General features: G+C 41.6%; 1 protein-coding gene across 3 annotated transcripts; it reads left to right on the forward strand.

Moving 5' to 3' along the window:
- The first annotated feature begins 700 nt into the window (after positions 1-700).
- TMIGD1 (transmembrane and immunoglobulin domain containing 1) lies at positions 701-15,139 on the forward strand. Of its 3 annotated transcripts, none has more exons than XM_073879338.1 (7): positions 701-786; positions 2,724-2,830; positions 4,892-5,170; positions 8,272-8,547; positions 12,675-12,778; positions 13,804-13,844; positions 14,589-15,139. In XM_073879338.1, the coding sequence occupies exons 1-7, from the start codon at positions 710-712 to the stop codon at positions 14,590-14,592; spliced, it is 888 nt and encodes a 295-aa protein (XP_073735439.1). In that variant the 5' UTR covers positions 701-709; the 3' UTR covers positions 14,593-15,139. The 3 variants fall into 3 exon arrangements, with proteins under 3 accessions (XP_073735439.1, XP_073735440.1, XP_025706868.2); XM_025851083.2 differs by having other exon boundaries at positions 725-786; positions 2,727-2,830; XM_073879339.1 differs by lacking the exon at positions 12,675-12,778.
- Positions 15,140-15,245: the final 106 nt, after the last annotated feature.

Raw genomic sequence — 15,245 nt, forward strand, 5'->3', positions numbered from 1 at the left:
CAAATAATAAAACCAATAATAATAATACTACCAAGAAAATGACTGAATGAAATTTAAAACGTCTTTTTAGTTCTTTTTGTCCTTGCAGGGCTCTGAACTGTGTTCTAAAGTCACTGGAAATAAATCGTTTCTAAGTGTTGTACAAAAAACCCCACAAAAAACAAACCCCCCCAAAAAAAACTTTTCCCTGTCATGCTTGGCTTAGTACAGCTTATGTACCAAGCATGAGTTACCAGTGGCAAATAATATTTTTCCAGCATGATTTAAGTTATGGAATCTTCCAATATTTTGGCTGCCATATTCAAGTTAGATAACTTTGATAATCTGACAGCCTGAAAATGGTAAGGGGTTGGTTTTCACAGCAGTTGAAATATTGGAAGATTCCACAACTTAAATAACGCTGGAAAAGTATTACTTGCCACTTGTAACCCAAGCCTGGTGATTTATCTAACTTGAACATGGCAATGTTCAGTGAAATATGTTACACATTTTTGCATAAGGTCAGGTTTTCCTGGAATAATTACATCCCTGTTAGCAATATCTGGCCCCACCTAGTAATTTAGGGACACATGAAAACTCAGATCTGAAGATGTCTTTCCTAGTTAGTGTCTTCTCTACGAATCCATAAAAAGAAACAGACTTTGAACCCAATTTATTTTGCTGACTTGACTCTACTGTCATAAAGTGTTTAAATTCAAGTAGTATAAAGATGGTAACAGGGAAGGATTCAGGGTTTCAGATGAAGGGACAATTGGCCAAGGAAGTCAGCTTTTCAGAGCTCAGCAGGTAAGCAGTAAAACTTTGTCTTGTATAGAAAGTTAAAAACAAGTCAAGTAAAGGAAATTCATTTTGAAAGGATGCTGTCTGGTATGGTGGAAGGGAAGGGTAGACATTAATCCTCCTCCTTAATTAACAGGGTCGGGTAGGGTCTGCCAAGGAGCCCACACTCTCAGTTCTTATTAGGCACCTACAGTGGACAGTGCTTGAGAAAACTCTATTAATGACCAAATTCTGAAATCATCACTGTTATAGTGTTATGATAGAAATCTGTTTGGCAAGGTTTTAAAATTACAGAAGAATTGATTTTTTTAAAAAAGATTTTATTTATTTATTTGAGAGAGAGATAGAGATAACAAGAGAGAGCACGAGCAGGGAGGAGAGGAAGAAGCAGTCTCCCTGCAGAACAGGGAGCCCGATGAGGGGCTCAATCCCAGGACGCTGGGATCATGACCTGAGCCAAAGGCAGACGCTGAACCAACTGAGCCACCGAGGCTTCCTGAAAGAGTTGATGTTAGTACTAAATGTATCTTATTGAAATATTGACATAGAGTTGCCAGTCAGAAAGGGTGAGTCTGGCAGGAATGAAGCTTGCTTCTGTCAGGACAGGCCTGGGATGGGGAGGAGCACAGCCTGTCTATGCAGGTTAATAGTCCTATGCAGGTTAATATTTTAATTATATTCCAGCTCTTGAAGGTTAATATTTGTATTAAGGGGACAAAACTTCAAGTCCCTAATGTCTGTGGAGAGGGCTCAGAAGGGATTAATGGCAGCTTCCTTTTTTTTTTTTTTAAGATTTTATTTATTTGAGAGAGAGAATGAGATAGAGATAGAGCACGAGAGGGAAGAGGGTCAGAGGGAGAAGCAGACCCCCTGCTGAGCAAGGAGCCCGATGCGGGACTCGATCCCGGGACTCCAGGATCATGACCTGAGCCGATGGCAGTCGCTTAACCAACTGAGCCACCCAGGCGCCCCAGTGGCAGCTTCTTAAAGGAGGAGAATATCAGTCTATGCAGTAGGGTGCTTAAGAGTCTGGCCTTGGGAGTCCAGGGTTCGAATCCTAGCCCTGACATTTCCTGTCTCCAGGATCTTGGGCAAATTATATAATCTCTCTAAACCTTTAGAAATGACCTCAAGAGTCTTGTTAGGGACTTCACTGAGATTGAAATAAGTATGTAGAGCGTTTAGCACAGTGCCTGTTGCATAGAAAGCATTCAACATGTGTTTCTACCATATTCGTGTGGTACTCTAGAAAGGCGGTAATACACACGTTTTTTCCAGATAGAATGGAAAGAATCTAGGGAGAGGGACAGCAGCAGCAAAAGCATAGAAGGAAAAAAAGGAGGACTTTATTATCCATTATTTTTCATCTCTAGGGGGTTAAGCAGAACACGTATCCCAAGGGGGAGGATGGTGGGGTAGGGGGAAAGCAGAGAGATTAACGTGATTTCAGACCAGAGACCGTGTTGCGACTGAGTCTTTTCTAAGGTATGAACCATTTGAGTCTATGGAATTTGGAGCAGAGAGCAACTTTTACAAAAATTGCCCAAGAGAGGCTTTCAAAATCCGAATTACTACAGCTCAGTAGAGACTGTCTATGAATGAAGCAAGTTGCTTCTCTCTTTCTGGTAAAATGACATTCTATCAATTTCTCCGGGGAAGACTGGCTCTCCTCTCCCCAGGGCTGCCCTATAGCTTCCCAATATCTTATAGCCTATTTCCTTGTGGTTTTCTTTTTCTTGCCTTAAAAAAAAAGTTCTTAATACTAAAAGTACTTTGAACTCAGTAATCAGAACAAGATTGTTTAATTAAAAACTAGGAAGAGTACTGTTACAGTTGGGATGACTCATCTGGGATTTTATTTTAAATGCATAAAAGACAAGAGGAAGGTTCATAAACTCAGTAAAGACCAAAGTACAGAAAAAACTACACCCTTTCTCCCCCAGCAGATCAGACGTAAATTTGTTAAAGATGGCGTGGAACATCAGTGGCCTAATGGGAATGTGCAGATTTCTTCTCTTAGTGATTTTGTTTCCGCCCTGTGAGGTGACAAGTAAGTTAATATTCCTTTGGTCTCTTTGTAAATAAACATTTCCTATTAAAACATGATACGTGGGCATTGGGAAAATCCAAAATCCAAATCTCCAAATACACAGTTGGTATGGCTCAGAGTAGAGGAGTCAGACAACATGATAACACGTTAAATGGAAAAATATTTTTATGGTTCTGATATTATAAGACAGAGTAAATATTCTATTCTCTCCAGAGCCACAGCCGGAGTTTTTCTACATTTTAATGCATTTCATTAGTAATGACATCCAAAATAAGCTCTTCTGTTTATGTGAGCATACCAGGTGCAGGAAAACCTTGCCTGCCTTTGTTCTCTTCCCCAACCTGGGAGTAGATCCCCTGCCCCACAAACCCCAATTTTAAAAGTAATACATAGTCCTTGTAAAAAAAAAAAATAGGAAATATATAAAAGGATAAAGAAGGCGTGCCTGGGTGGCTCAGTCAGTTGAGCATCTGATTCTTGATTTTGTGGGATCGGCCTGTGTCAGGCTCAGGCTCATAGGGAAGTCTGCTCGGGAGTCCCTCTCTCCCTCTCTCTCTCTCTGCCCTTCCCCACCCTGCTCACGTGTAAGCATGTTCTCTCTCTCCCTCCCTCTGTCCCCCCCCAAAAATAAATAAAATCTTTAATAAAAAAAAAGAATAAAGAAAACTAAATTCCATCATCCAGAGATAACCACTCAACATTTTGATATATATTCTTCCAGATTTTTAAAAAATACTAGGCAATAATCACATTGTTTTCACCAGTAGTTTATGCATTTTATTTTTTTTTTTTAAAGATTTTATTTATTTATTTATTTGACAGAGAGACACGGCGAGAGAGGGAACACGAGCAGGGGCAGTGGGAGAGGGAGAAGCAGGCTTCCCGCCGAGCAGGATGCGGAGCTCGATCCCAGGACCCTGGGATCATAACCTGAGCCGAGGGCAGATGTTTAACGACTGAGCCACCCAGGCGCCCCTAGTTTATGCATTTTAAAGGAAAAGTTCATATGTTTACAGACTGTATTAACAAATGTTATGACGGGGGCAAGTCTGTGGCAGCTAAAGGCAATTTTAGCTTCTGTTACTTGCTTCTGAACCAGGGAAGTAAGAACTGAAATTCAGGTATGTTACAGTGAATGGATCTCAGAAAATCAGAGATGAAAACCAACTGCTATACATTCTAATCATCCACTGTACAACAACTCATCTATGCTACAAACCACAGCTGTTTAAACATCAATTATTTTACTACACTGCACAAACAATATTCAAACATCAAAAATGCAAGACCAAATTTTCCACAATCCCATCACCTAATCAGAAATCTTTCCAAATCAGCTTTTGCCCATATTCAATTGCATATTCAATTTTTATATACTTATAGTAATTACTAGAGATGTAATTTACATTCTGCCTATTCACCTAATGTTGTGTCTTAAGTATTTTTCAATTTTGCTATTGTCCTTTTTCATTTGTATTTCCCCACTTCCACCCCCTTCCTTTGCTACTTTCAACCCCTTGAAGTAAACAATTTAAGTCTGGAAAGCATTTCTCTACTTTTTTCTCTATTTTTATCTACCCTATTCAGTGTACACACTGAGATTTTTCCCAAGACTTTTCCTCTTAAATGCATGTGTGCGTGCATGCATGCATGTGTGTGTTGGGGGGGGTAAACGGGGTGGTTCTGTGCATAGTAGTTCTCAAACTTCACTGCACATTAGAATCGCCTGAAGGCTTTTTGCAAATGCAATGCCCAGATTGCACTCATATCAATTAATCAGAATGTCTGGGGGTGGGAGCAAGCATCATTGTTTTTAAAGATCCCCAGGTGAGTCCAATGTGCAGCAAAATCTGGTAACCATCATTTTAACATTTTGCTTCTTTTAGTTAATAATACATTATGGAACTTTTCCCTTGTAAAATCATATGATGAATATGACTATTTTTAATTATTGCAGAGTATTTCATTGCACTGGTGTAATGTGATTTGTTTAACCTATTCCCTGTTTATACCATTTAGGATCATTCACTTTACTTTAATGGTGTCTTCCTGCCCTCCCAGGTTCTGTTTTAACTGTGAACGATAGAACTGAGAACTATATTCTGGACACTTGGCCTGGCTCCCAAGAATCTCTGAAATGTGCCGTTCAAAACCACACCAGGGAGGAAGAACTTCTCTGGTACCGAGAAGAGGGGACAGTGGACTTGAAATCTGGAAACAAAATCAACTCCAGCTCTGTCTGTGTCTCTTCCATCAGTGAAAATGACAACGGAGTCACCTTTACCTGCAAGCTGCAGAGCGACCAGTCGGTGTCTGTCTCGGTGGTGCTGAATGTCATTTGTGAGTGAGGGGGAAGAAACTGCTAGTCTGTGTTGTCTGCACTATATTAAGTGGTACTTGAAATCTGGGACTAAAGAGTGTGTGCATTTTCACATTTGCTTGGTGTTGCCTCATTGCCCTATTCATGCTCATACAAAAATGCCTGAGGGTGCCTATTTCCCCACACCCTCATGAGCGCTGAGTATCCTCAAACTCTAAGAATTTGCCAGCCTGATGTGGAATTTTATTTTCATTTTCTAAATTAAGAATGAGGGTGTCCATCCTTTCATAAACGTATTGGCTGTTCATGTTTCTTTTTTGTGAAATGCCTGCTCATGTCCTTTACCCATTTCTCTATTGGGTTATTTGCCTTTTTAAATTTGGTTTGGCTAGGGGTGCCTGGGTGGCTCAGTTGGTTAGGTGACTGACTCTTGATTTCGGCTCAGGTCATGATCTCAGGGTTGTGGGATTGAACCCCACCCCCACCCCCACCCCGACGAGGCCTGCATGGAACCCCATGTAGAGCTCTGTGATGGGTGTGGAGCCTGCTTAAGATTCTCTCTCTCCCTCTCCCTCTGGCCCTGCACCCACACACACTCTCTCTCTCTAAAAGAAGAAGAAGAAGAAGAAGGAGAAGAAGAAGAAGAAGAAGAAGAAGAAGAAGGAGGAGGAGGAGGAGGAGGAGGAGGAGGAGGAGGAGGAGGAGGAGGAGGAGGAGGAGGAAAGGAAGGAGGGAGGGAAGGAAGGAAGGAAGGAAGGAACGAAGGAAGGAACGAAGGAATGAAGGAAGGAAGAAAAGAATGCCCATCAAGTAAAATGATTAAAGAGTCCCATATTACACAGTATCAGTCTAAAATAATGAGCTAGATCTCTGTGGTTCAATGTGGACATGTCTCAAAAACATGCAAGAGAATAGAGTCTTTTATATAAGCCTCCTAAAACAATACAATGTATTTCCTATTGGTACATTATATGTATATAAAAAACTGGTTTTTAAAAAAAGATCTGCAAGGATTTACATCAAACTCATAGCAGTGAGCGTCTTTGGGGAGCCGGGAAGTGAACAAGATGGAGTCAAAGAGGATCTTAACTTTATCCAAAATGTACCAATTTTTGCAAAAGGGAATACTCACCTATAGCTGACAGACTTCAAAATTAACTTTAAGTAGTTAAATAAAAAGTAACAATAATAGGACATGTCCACAGGCCCTATGGTATATTTGGTAATTATGTTATCTATTCTAGCAGCTTCCCACATATCTGAATACCATATAACATCCTCGCTGGATATGGATACAGAATTTCAAGCTCATTCCAAAGAGCAACAAAATGTCATTTTTCTGAAAGAGTTATTAATAGCACAGCCTACCCAGGGTCTAATTATTCAGTGTGCAGATTATACAAGCTCCTTTTTTCCTCTTCTCCACCTCTTTCCTACTGCCCACTTTTCAAGCACTTTATTACTCTTCGGCACCTTGACCTTAAAATGCAAGGGGCATGGAGAAGAAAAAGAGTCAGCTCAGCCATTTCTCCTCCTAGATGTTGGAAAGCTCCGGTGGGGGTGAGAGCTGGAATTATTTGGTGAAGGTAAATGTGTTCAAGTATCTATGTCTCTTCGACTGCCCTTATCATAAAGGGAGTAAAGACTTGCTCACACAGCGGGATGAGGGAGACTCAGAAGGTCATACCTTCCATAGATGTCAGAGTTGCCATGACTGGAGCACCTTCTGGGAGGAGGACATTATTTCTAGAGGATCACGGAGGAAATGCAAGCAGGCACTGTAAATATGGCCAGGGCAAATGTGCTTTGATAAAATGCAAAAATAGAGGATGTAAGGACACCTCAAAACTACCATGGCCGCCGCCAGCACAATAATAGTAATTAGCACTGTGGTAAATGCCGTACAGGCATTATCTCATTTAATGTTTACAGCAGGTAAAGGTATTATCCCACTTTTTAGATGAGGAAATTGAGCGGTTACTTAGCAGTTCAGTAACTTTCTCGAGGTCACAGTAAGTGGTGTAGGTGGAATTAGGGACCTGCTGCAAGTCCTGCTTCCTTCACATCATACTGTTTTCTCCAGCATATTAGGGCAGCTTGGTTTCAGAGAGCAAAGACTCAAGGCTTATACTCTTATGTAGCATCATAAATCTTCCACTTGATACAGATTCATGATTTTATTTATTTTTAAGTTTTTTAAAAAAGATTTTATTTATTTGACAGAAAGAGATAGCCCAAGCAGGGGGAGCAGCAGAGGCAGAGGGAGAAGCAGACTCCCCGCCTGGCAAGGGAGCCCCATGCGGGGCTTGATCCCAGGACCCTGGGATCATGACCTGAGCCGAAGGCAGACGCTTAACTGATTGAGCCACCCAGGCGCCCTGATTCATTATTATTTATTATTTTTAATTATTTCTTTTTTCATATAGTTGCTTCTGGTTTCTTTTTTTTTTAAGATTTTGTTTATTTATTTATTTATTTATTTGAGAGAGAGAGAGAGGGAGAGAGAGAGAGCACAAGCAGGGGGAGAGGCAGAGGGAGAGGGAGAAGCAGACTCCCTACTGCACAAGGAGCCCCATGTGGGACTCAATCCCAGGACCCTGCAATCATGACCTGAGCCGAAGGCAGACACGTAACCAACTGAACCACCCAGGTGCCCCTCATTATTTTTCTTAAAGATTTATTTATTTGAGCGAGAGAGAGTGCTCATGCCTGCAAGTGGGGGAGGGTCAGAGGGAGAGAATCTTCAAGCAGACTCCTCACTGAGCGTAGAGCCAGACGTGGGGTTTGATCCCACAACCCATGAGATCATGACCTGAGCCGAAACCAAAGTTGGTCGCTTAAATGACTGATCCACCCAGGCGCCCCAGATTCATTATTATATACGTTTGTTTCATGGTTCATCTTCTCTACCACATAGAAGTTCTATGAGGTTTGGAACTGGATATATGTTATTTACCATTGGATCCCTGGGTCCTAGTCCAGTGCTTGGCATAGTAGATACTCAATAAATTTTTGTCAAATGAATGGATGACTACATGAGATAGACTGAAGGAAGGTCTTGAATGTTGACAGTAAACTACTGCCTATCAGCTAATTCAACCTAAATGCTTGAGTCTTGCAGTCCCCCCTATTCTAAGTGGAGATGACTTCCAAGCAGTTGAGGAAGGCAGTGATGTGAAGTTGGTTTGCAGTGTGAAATCCAACCCCCAGGCTCAAATGATGTGGTACAGAAACAGCAACATCCTGAATTTAGAGAAAACTTACCAAGTCCATCAGACAAGTGAGTCTCTTCAACTGTCAATCACCAAAGTCAAGAAATCTGACAATGGAACCTACAGCTGTGTTGCAAATTCATCTCTGCAAATGGAGACCAAGGACTTTCATCTTATCGTCAAAGGTAACTCTCTTTTTAAGTAATAGTAAGCAAAAGGTCAGAATAGGTTTTCCTAAATATTTCTGTGGCAACAAATGATGATGAGAGTTATGATTAGTGGCTATGATTTTCATCGGAGAGTCTTCCCTATCCAAGGAATTTCAATTCTTCCATTTAGGATCCCATTCCATATAAAACACCCCTTTTTTGAGCAAAAGTCCTTTTTAGAACCAAGGGGTGGAAGACAATTCCGGGTGGCTTTTAGGGAGGAGTACCTTTCATGAATCCTCTTGGGCAACAAGGTTCGTAGGAACTGGATTTCTGAGTTTACAGCCCTAATGACAAACAGAAAAAGAAGTCAGAAACACAGAGAGAAAGAAAGATAGATAAGGGGGCACCTGGGTGGCTCAGTTGGTTAAGCGACTGCCTTCGGCTCAGGTCATGATCCTGGAGTCCCGGGATCGAGTCACACATCGGGCTCCCTGCTCAGCAGGGAGTCTGCTTCTCCCTCTGACCCTCTTCCCTCTTGTGCTCTCTCTCTCTCTCATTCTGTCTCTCTCAAATAAATAAATAAATAAAATCTTTAAAAAAAAAAAGAAAGATAAGAAAATCAATCTCTAAAATCATTCCTAACTCTGAAATTGTGATCTAGAGGCTAAGCAGTAGTGAGGGAGGCGGTAGATGGTGCAAAAAGGTCTTTCTCTTGGCTTCATGCTTCACCTACCCAGATTTTTCATCCCTGCAGTAAATAACAGGGAACAAACGAAGTTCCAAGTGTTCTTCCCTCATACTTCTCATTCATACAAGAAGAGAAGGGGAACCTGAGCAGAGAAAGCAAGGAAGACCGTCGAAAGAAATGAGGTCAGGGAGCGAATGGAATGCAGGCCAATATTTCCACACCTCCACTTACCACAGGTGATTGTGGCAAAAACTGACCTTGAGGTGAGCAGCACAAAAAGAAATTTTCAAGAACACAACTGTGATAACTGGAATAGGAACGATCTTGGTAGCAGGATAAAGAAAGCCACTGTCTAAGCACAGCAGAAAAGACCTGTAGAGGATGTTGAGTCTTGAGGGCTTCTGTAGACAATACCCAAGCCCTGGAAGTTTTTGGATGTTGAAGCAGGACAGTATGAGATGGAAATTGGCAGCAATCAAGTCTGTCAATCATTCTTTGCTGCTATTAACTGAATCCAAGTTCAAGAATAACTTCCTTTTTGACACAGATGCCGAAAGTTTGGTTAACATAGTTTTCTTAGATAACATCTCTTTTAATTTGAAACAATCATTTATTAAGATCCTTAACTGTCAATCTTAGTTGCTGAATATACAGGCAAAAACATACTAAAAAAAAATCTTTGAAGTTTGCTTTTATGTTAAAACTGCAATTATGAAGTTGAGAGACATATCAGATCATGTCATCTGCAAACTCGGGCAAGCTAATTTAATGTTCTGCTTAGAAAGCCTTTAGTTTGGGTACATTTTAATAAGTCCCTTCTCTTTCTAATCGGATAATGTGGATCCGTTGATATAAAATTTACGTTTTCTGAAAAAAAAAAAGAAAGAAAAAGAGAAAGGCAAGATACCTGGGGAAGCAGATGCAGAAAATGCTCATGCACACATTTCCTGGTCCGAGGCCAATACGCTAAGAGCAGCCAAACAAGCTGAGGCTCCTATTTCTTGTTAGAACATTATTCACTTCGTCATTTGCTTCCCTGTGCCCACACATTGCCTTTCTTGCTAGTTCCTGGGAAGCCAGGAACCCCTGCCAGAAGTGTGGACGGTGTGACCCCAGGGCTCATTTCCTCCCCCTCGATGAGAGGTCTGGGATACCAACCCAGTTGAATGCCCATTACTGCGATTACTGGCGTGTTCAGTAATTTGTCCTAGAGCAGTGACGGTATGCCCAGGGGCTGCTTGCTTTCAAAACCAAACCCACAAATAACCCAAGTACTCATGGGATCTAGAAGTGGTGGAGGAGGCACCTTATTGAAGCCGTGTCTATTCACCTCCTCTCCAAAGCATGGGTGGTGGGGACCACCAGCCACACCATTCCAACCGGCGTGAAAATTATGCGCAGAGATTAGGAAATTTTATCATGCCTCTTGTTTAAGAAGGAATCACGAGTGCTCTGTGCCATAAAAAACAAAACAAAACATACAACTCGTGTGGCAAGCAGGATGCTAGCTTGGCAACTTGGCTTTTAGGTGGGCAGGATCCTGTTTTGGGTGGAGCTCTTCCAAACCAACTTGTTTTTCTGATTTCTTCCTGCTCTATTATTTCCTTGGCTGTGGGCTGCCTTCACAGCATTAAGTGCTCGGCTGCTGGTGCTCAGGCTAAATATGTTTGCCGTGAGCCTCTCCCAGCTTCGCCCCTCAGTGGGGTAGTTTCTAAATGAGGCCATGCAAAGCTAGAAGTGAAAGCATGGATCTTGAGCACACAAGAGCCTAGCCTGTGTGTTGGGATTATCTTGCCTAATAAATATGGAGGGGAAAAAATAACCAAGTCTGGTTGCAAATAAGAGAGTAAAACAGGACAGCAGGAGAGATGCAGCACACTTTTTATTTCCTATAAAGTCCTAAAATATTATCTTATCCAAGATTGGAGCCCTGCCCCCTTCCTAGGCTGAATCCAGGGGCTTAGACTGGGTCATTTAAATGTCTTTGTTGATTTTAATTAAGCACTCTTACTTTTGAAAGTTTCATCCCAGGCACCTGGGTGGCTCATTCGGTTAGGCGTCTGCCTTTGGCTCAGGTCATGATCCCAGGGTCCTGGGATCAAGTCCTGCATCGAGCTCCCTGCTCAGCAGGGAGTCTGCTTCTCCCTCTGCCGCTCATGAATAAATAAATAAATAAAAGTTTTTTAAAAAAGTTTCATCCCATATCATATGAAACATTAAAATGAAGCACATTAAGTATACTTTTTTGCTGTAAAAATTTTGGAAAGGATGTTTGTAACTTGCATACATTTGGGATTTTGTTATAAATAAGTTATTAATTTGGTTCTTAAAGTTTAAATATTATTATTATTATATAACAGTTGAGTTACAGTTGATACAAAGTTACATTTTATAGATGTTTAAACATTTATTAATTTTGCCACTTTATTTTCATATTTTGGAACCTATATATACATATTTTTAAAGATTTTATTTATTTATTTGAGAGAGAGAGACACAGCGAGAGAGGGAACACAAGCAGGGGGAGTGGGAGAGGGAGAAGCAGGCTTCCTGCTGGGCAGGGAGCCCGATGCGGGGCTCGATCCCAGGACCCCGGGACCATGACCTGAGCCGAAGGCAGACGCTTAACGACTGAGCCACCCGGCCGCCCCTGCTGATCTCTTTCTAGCCCAAGTTAGAAGTAGACCTTGTTTAAAAAAAAAAAAAAAAAAAAAAAAGAAGTAGACCTTGTTCTTCCATGTCATTTAGAAAGGTATGAACATCTTTGCCAAGGCTGGGAAGGCTGGTGCTTAGTCCTTCTTCCCTAGGAGCACCACGCAGCCACCCTGTATAATGTCTTGTCACCTGCTTGGGGTACTATCACAGTACCACTCCTCAGGCCCACAGGCCTCTCTCCCCTGAGTCCAGCAGGCTCTTCCACTTTTCTTCTTCTTTTTTTTTTTTTTTTTAAAGATTTTATTTTTAGGCAGTCTCTATACCCAACGTGGGGCTCGAACTCACAACCCTGAGATCGAGAGTTGCATGCTCTTCCGACTGAGCCAGCCAGACACCCCTCAATTTTTCTCTTCTTGCTTTTAAGTCCTTCCTCTTTTTTCTCCCTTGGAGATACCTCCGTATATCTTTGGGGCTTTTCAAAGTGCAGAAAAAAACATTGATTTCAGCCTATTTCTGCTTTCTGTGTGGCAAAAATTTTGGATGAAGAAAGCACAAAATGGTCTGACTACCTGCTTGGGGAGGGTTATTCATATTACAATAAATTATCCTTCCACAAAGGAATGGATCCAAAGCCTATCTCTGCTAGTTACTAGTTCTGTGACTTTGGATCAGTGGTTCCTCACCTGTAAAATGAGGGAATAATTCCTACCTTCTGGGTTGTTTGGAGGCTTTAATTAAGAGGATGATCTAGTAGAAGTATATAAACAAGACTCATATAAATGTTAGCTCTTGTTCCTTGTGTTTGCATTTCCAACAGATAGAACTGTGGCTGTACCAATAGAACCCATTATTGCTGCATGTATTGTGGTCTTTCTGACAGTGTGCTTTGGCCTGATTGCTAGAAGAAAAAGAATAATGAAGGTATCTAAGTATTCTAAGCTATTTAGGTTAAAAAAAATCACCTAAATACAGGCAGAGAACTGGCTGTCTAAGTGACTATGGAATTGGGAACCACACTTGGACACTCTGGTCTCTCTAAAGATCTAAAATGGAAGTTGCTCAAAGAAATAAAAATCATACAAATACTATAAGTACAGCTTTAACAAAGAATGGAAAGGCATCGGGACAAAACCTGGGTGAAAATAGCTGTGGTGTTAGGAGTAGGAGATTGGGGGCTGATTTTTCTTCCTTTTAAATTGCCCTTTATTGTTGCTATGATACCTTCGGGACAATAAATAAATATACAGAGAAACATCTGCTGTGGGTTCGGAGATCTGCATGAAAAAAAAGTGGCCCTTGCTGCTCACCTTCTGAATACAGCCACAGGCCCTGGTAGCCGTGGGCTGGAGTTTGAATTGTTGAATGGCTCACCTCGTTGGTTAGCTTGGTACAGAGTGTGTGTGTGCCTACGTTAATGCCATGCATTTGGCTTCTCCGGTTATTCCAGTGCCAAAGGGAGGCAAATGTGGCAAGAAGCCTCTAAGAAAAGGCCAGTATGGTCCAGGCTTGTTAGTTATGCAGCAAGAGGCATCTTCTTGAAACATATGGTAACTGGGTATGATTCAGGGCAACAACGTCTCCCAAGAAGAAATTCACCCACCCTCTGGTGCCAATCCAAAGCAAATTTTTGCCTGGGGAAAAAAAAAGGAAGAGAGAAAGAAAAGGAAAATAAAGTAAAAAATATTCAACTACCTAGCAATCCTGGAAGCATTTTGATTTAAGAATTACATCTCTGTAGGTTCAACAGAAATAATTAATATGGCCAAAGACAGACACCAGCGCAGAGGTGTCTGTATTTCCAGCCACCTCTGTATTGATGAGTATTTTTCTCGGTAGGAGATTAACAGACATTTGGGTTTCCTATCCCTTGAGCCACATTGATGCATTCTAAATGTTTACAGCCTTAGAAAAGCAGGCAAACTCATTGCCCTTGTGTTTGCTTTCAGCTGTGCATAAAGAATGAAGATCCTCAAAGAGACACAGCTTTGTAAGTACTCTGGGCTGGGGCCAGTGATTTCCCAGAAGCAGATGGGTAGCTGTGGTGTGTGTCATAAAGCCCATCCTGGGCAAACTCCTCCTGAGGTGGGAGGTGCCGGGAGGTGAAGAGGTTCAGACAAGAATGGAGGGTGGCGGAGAATCTGCCTCCACTTTAGAGGAAGACAGGTGAGGCTAGGTTGGAAGGTTGCCTAGGACTGAGAACACTACCGTTGGTCTTTTTTTTTTTAAGGTTTTATTTACTTATTTGTCAGAGAGAGAGCGCGCGTGCACACGCAGGGGGGAGCGGCAGGCAGAGGGAGAAGCAGACTCCCTGCGGAGCAAGGACCCTGGGATCATGACCTGAGCCAAAGGCAGACGCTCAACTGACTGAACCACCCAGGGGTCCCACTATCATTGGTCTTAAGCCTGCTCTCCACTTAGGAAGTTTTGGGCTAAATGCTAAGTGCCTGCATTGTATTGCCACGTGATGTAAATGGCTGAGAGGGCTTACCCCGGGGTGGGGAGCCACGTTGCCTTCTCCTTTCTCCTTCACAATGGGGTCTGTAGCCACAGCCCTCATTCTGAACACTGCCTTCTCTGTGGAGCTTCCTTCAGTCTGTCGGCTCCAGCCTCAGAGAAGTAAGCAGTGGGTAAAAAGAGCAAAGGTGTTCTTTCCAAGAGCGTGAATTTTGTTTTGATTTTTTTTTCTTATTGCCATGATCGTCATTATAATTGATTTCTTGGTTCATTTCAGATGAGCAAGCTGAGATGCGATCTCACACACCAAGAGTTTTGCATCAGGACTTCCTTGATTTATGTAGTCCCATCTGTATTTATTGCTATTATTAAATTCACTCCTGTCAAGTTGTCAGAGGTTATCAAGAAGTGTTTCATTAAGCACTGAACAGTAGTTGTTATGACTAATTTGATATCCTTGCAGAACATTTTTATGGAGAACGCTATTAAGAAGGAAAAGTAAGATTCTGTTAAGTCTTCTCCTTCAAGGGTATGTTAATTAATGGAGGTTTGTTCCAAAAAGGTTGGTCACTGTTTACCATTGAGTCTGTATTTTTCTAGGTAGGAGATGAACAGATATTTGGGTTTCACGAATCAGTGCCATACCAAAATGAAAAGGGGAGCTGAACCTAGAGTAATCAATTTCTAAGTTGCCAAGGAAGCACATAAATAATGTCAATTATCATGCATATTCACTGTTGTCTCATAAAAGAAATGTTTTAGGACTAAAAAAAGGACGGATATAATCTCAGAATATAAGGCATTCCTTTCAACAGAATAAATTTAGCATTGTGAAAAAGTCAGCATATGTCCTTATTTTTCTCATCTCATCCTAGTTTGGTGACACCGTCACAGACTTGGTGAGCTTTACGAGGGGATGGAGACAAAAACTGCA

Source organism: Callorhinus ursinus, unplaced genomic scaffold, assembly GCF_003265705.2.
Source record: "Callorhinus ursinus isolate GAN/ISIS: 27379988/994484 unplaced genomic scaffold, GSC_fseal_2.0 scaffold34, whole genome shotgun sequence".
Lineage (NCBI taxonomy): Eukaryota > Metazoa > Chordata > Mammalia > Carnivora > Otariidae > Callorhinus > Callorhinus ursinus.

Excerpts from the sequence above, each read along its gene's own strand:
- TMIGD1 (XM_073879338.1), top strand. The coding sequence starts at position 710 with ATGGTAACAGGGAAGGATTCAGGGTTTCAGATGAAGGGACAATTGGCC. Across the intron at positions 2,831-4,891 it reads TCCGCCCTGTGAGGTGACAA|GTTCTGTTTTAACTGTGAAC; the intron begins GTAAGTTAATAT and ends CTGCCCTCCCAG. Across the intron at positions 8,548-12,674 it reads CTTTCATCTTATCGTCAAAG|ATAGAACTGTGGCTGTACCA; the intron begins GTAACTCTCTTT and ends CATTTCCAACAG.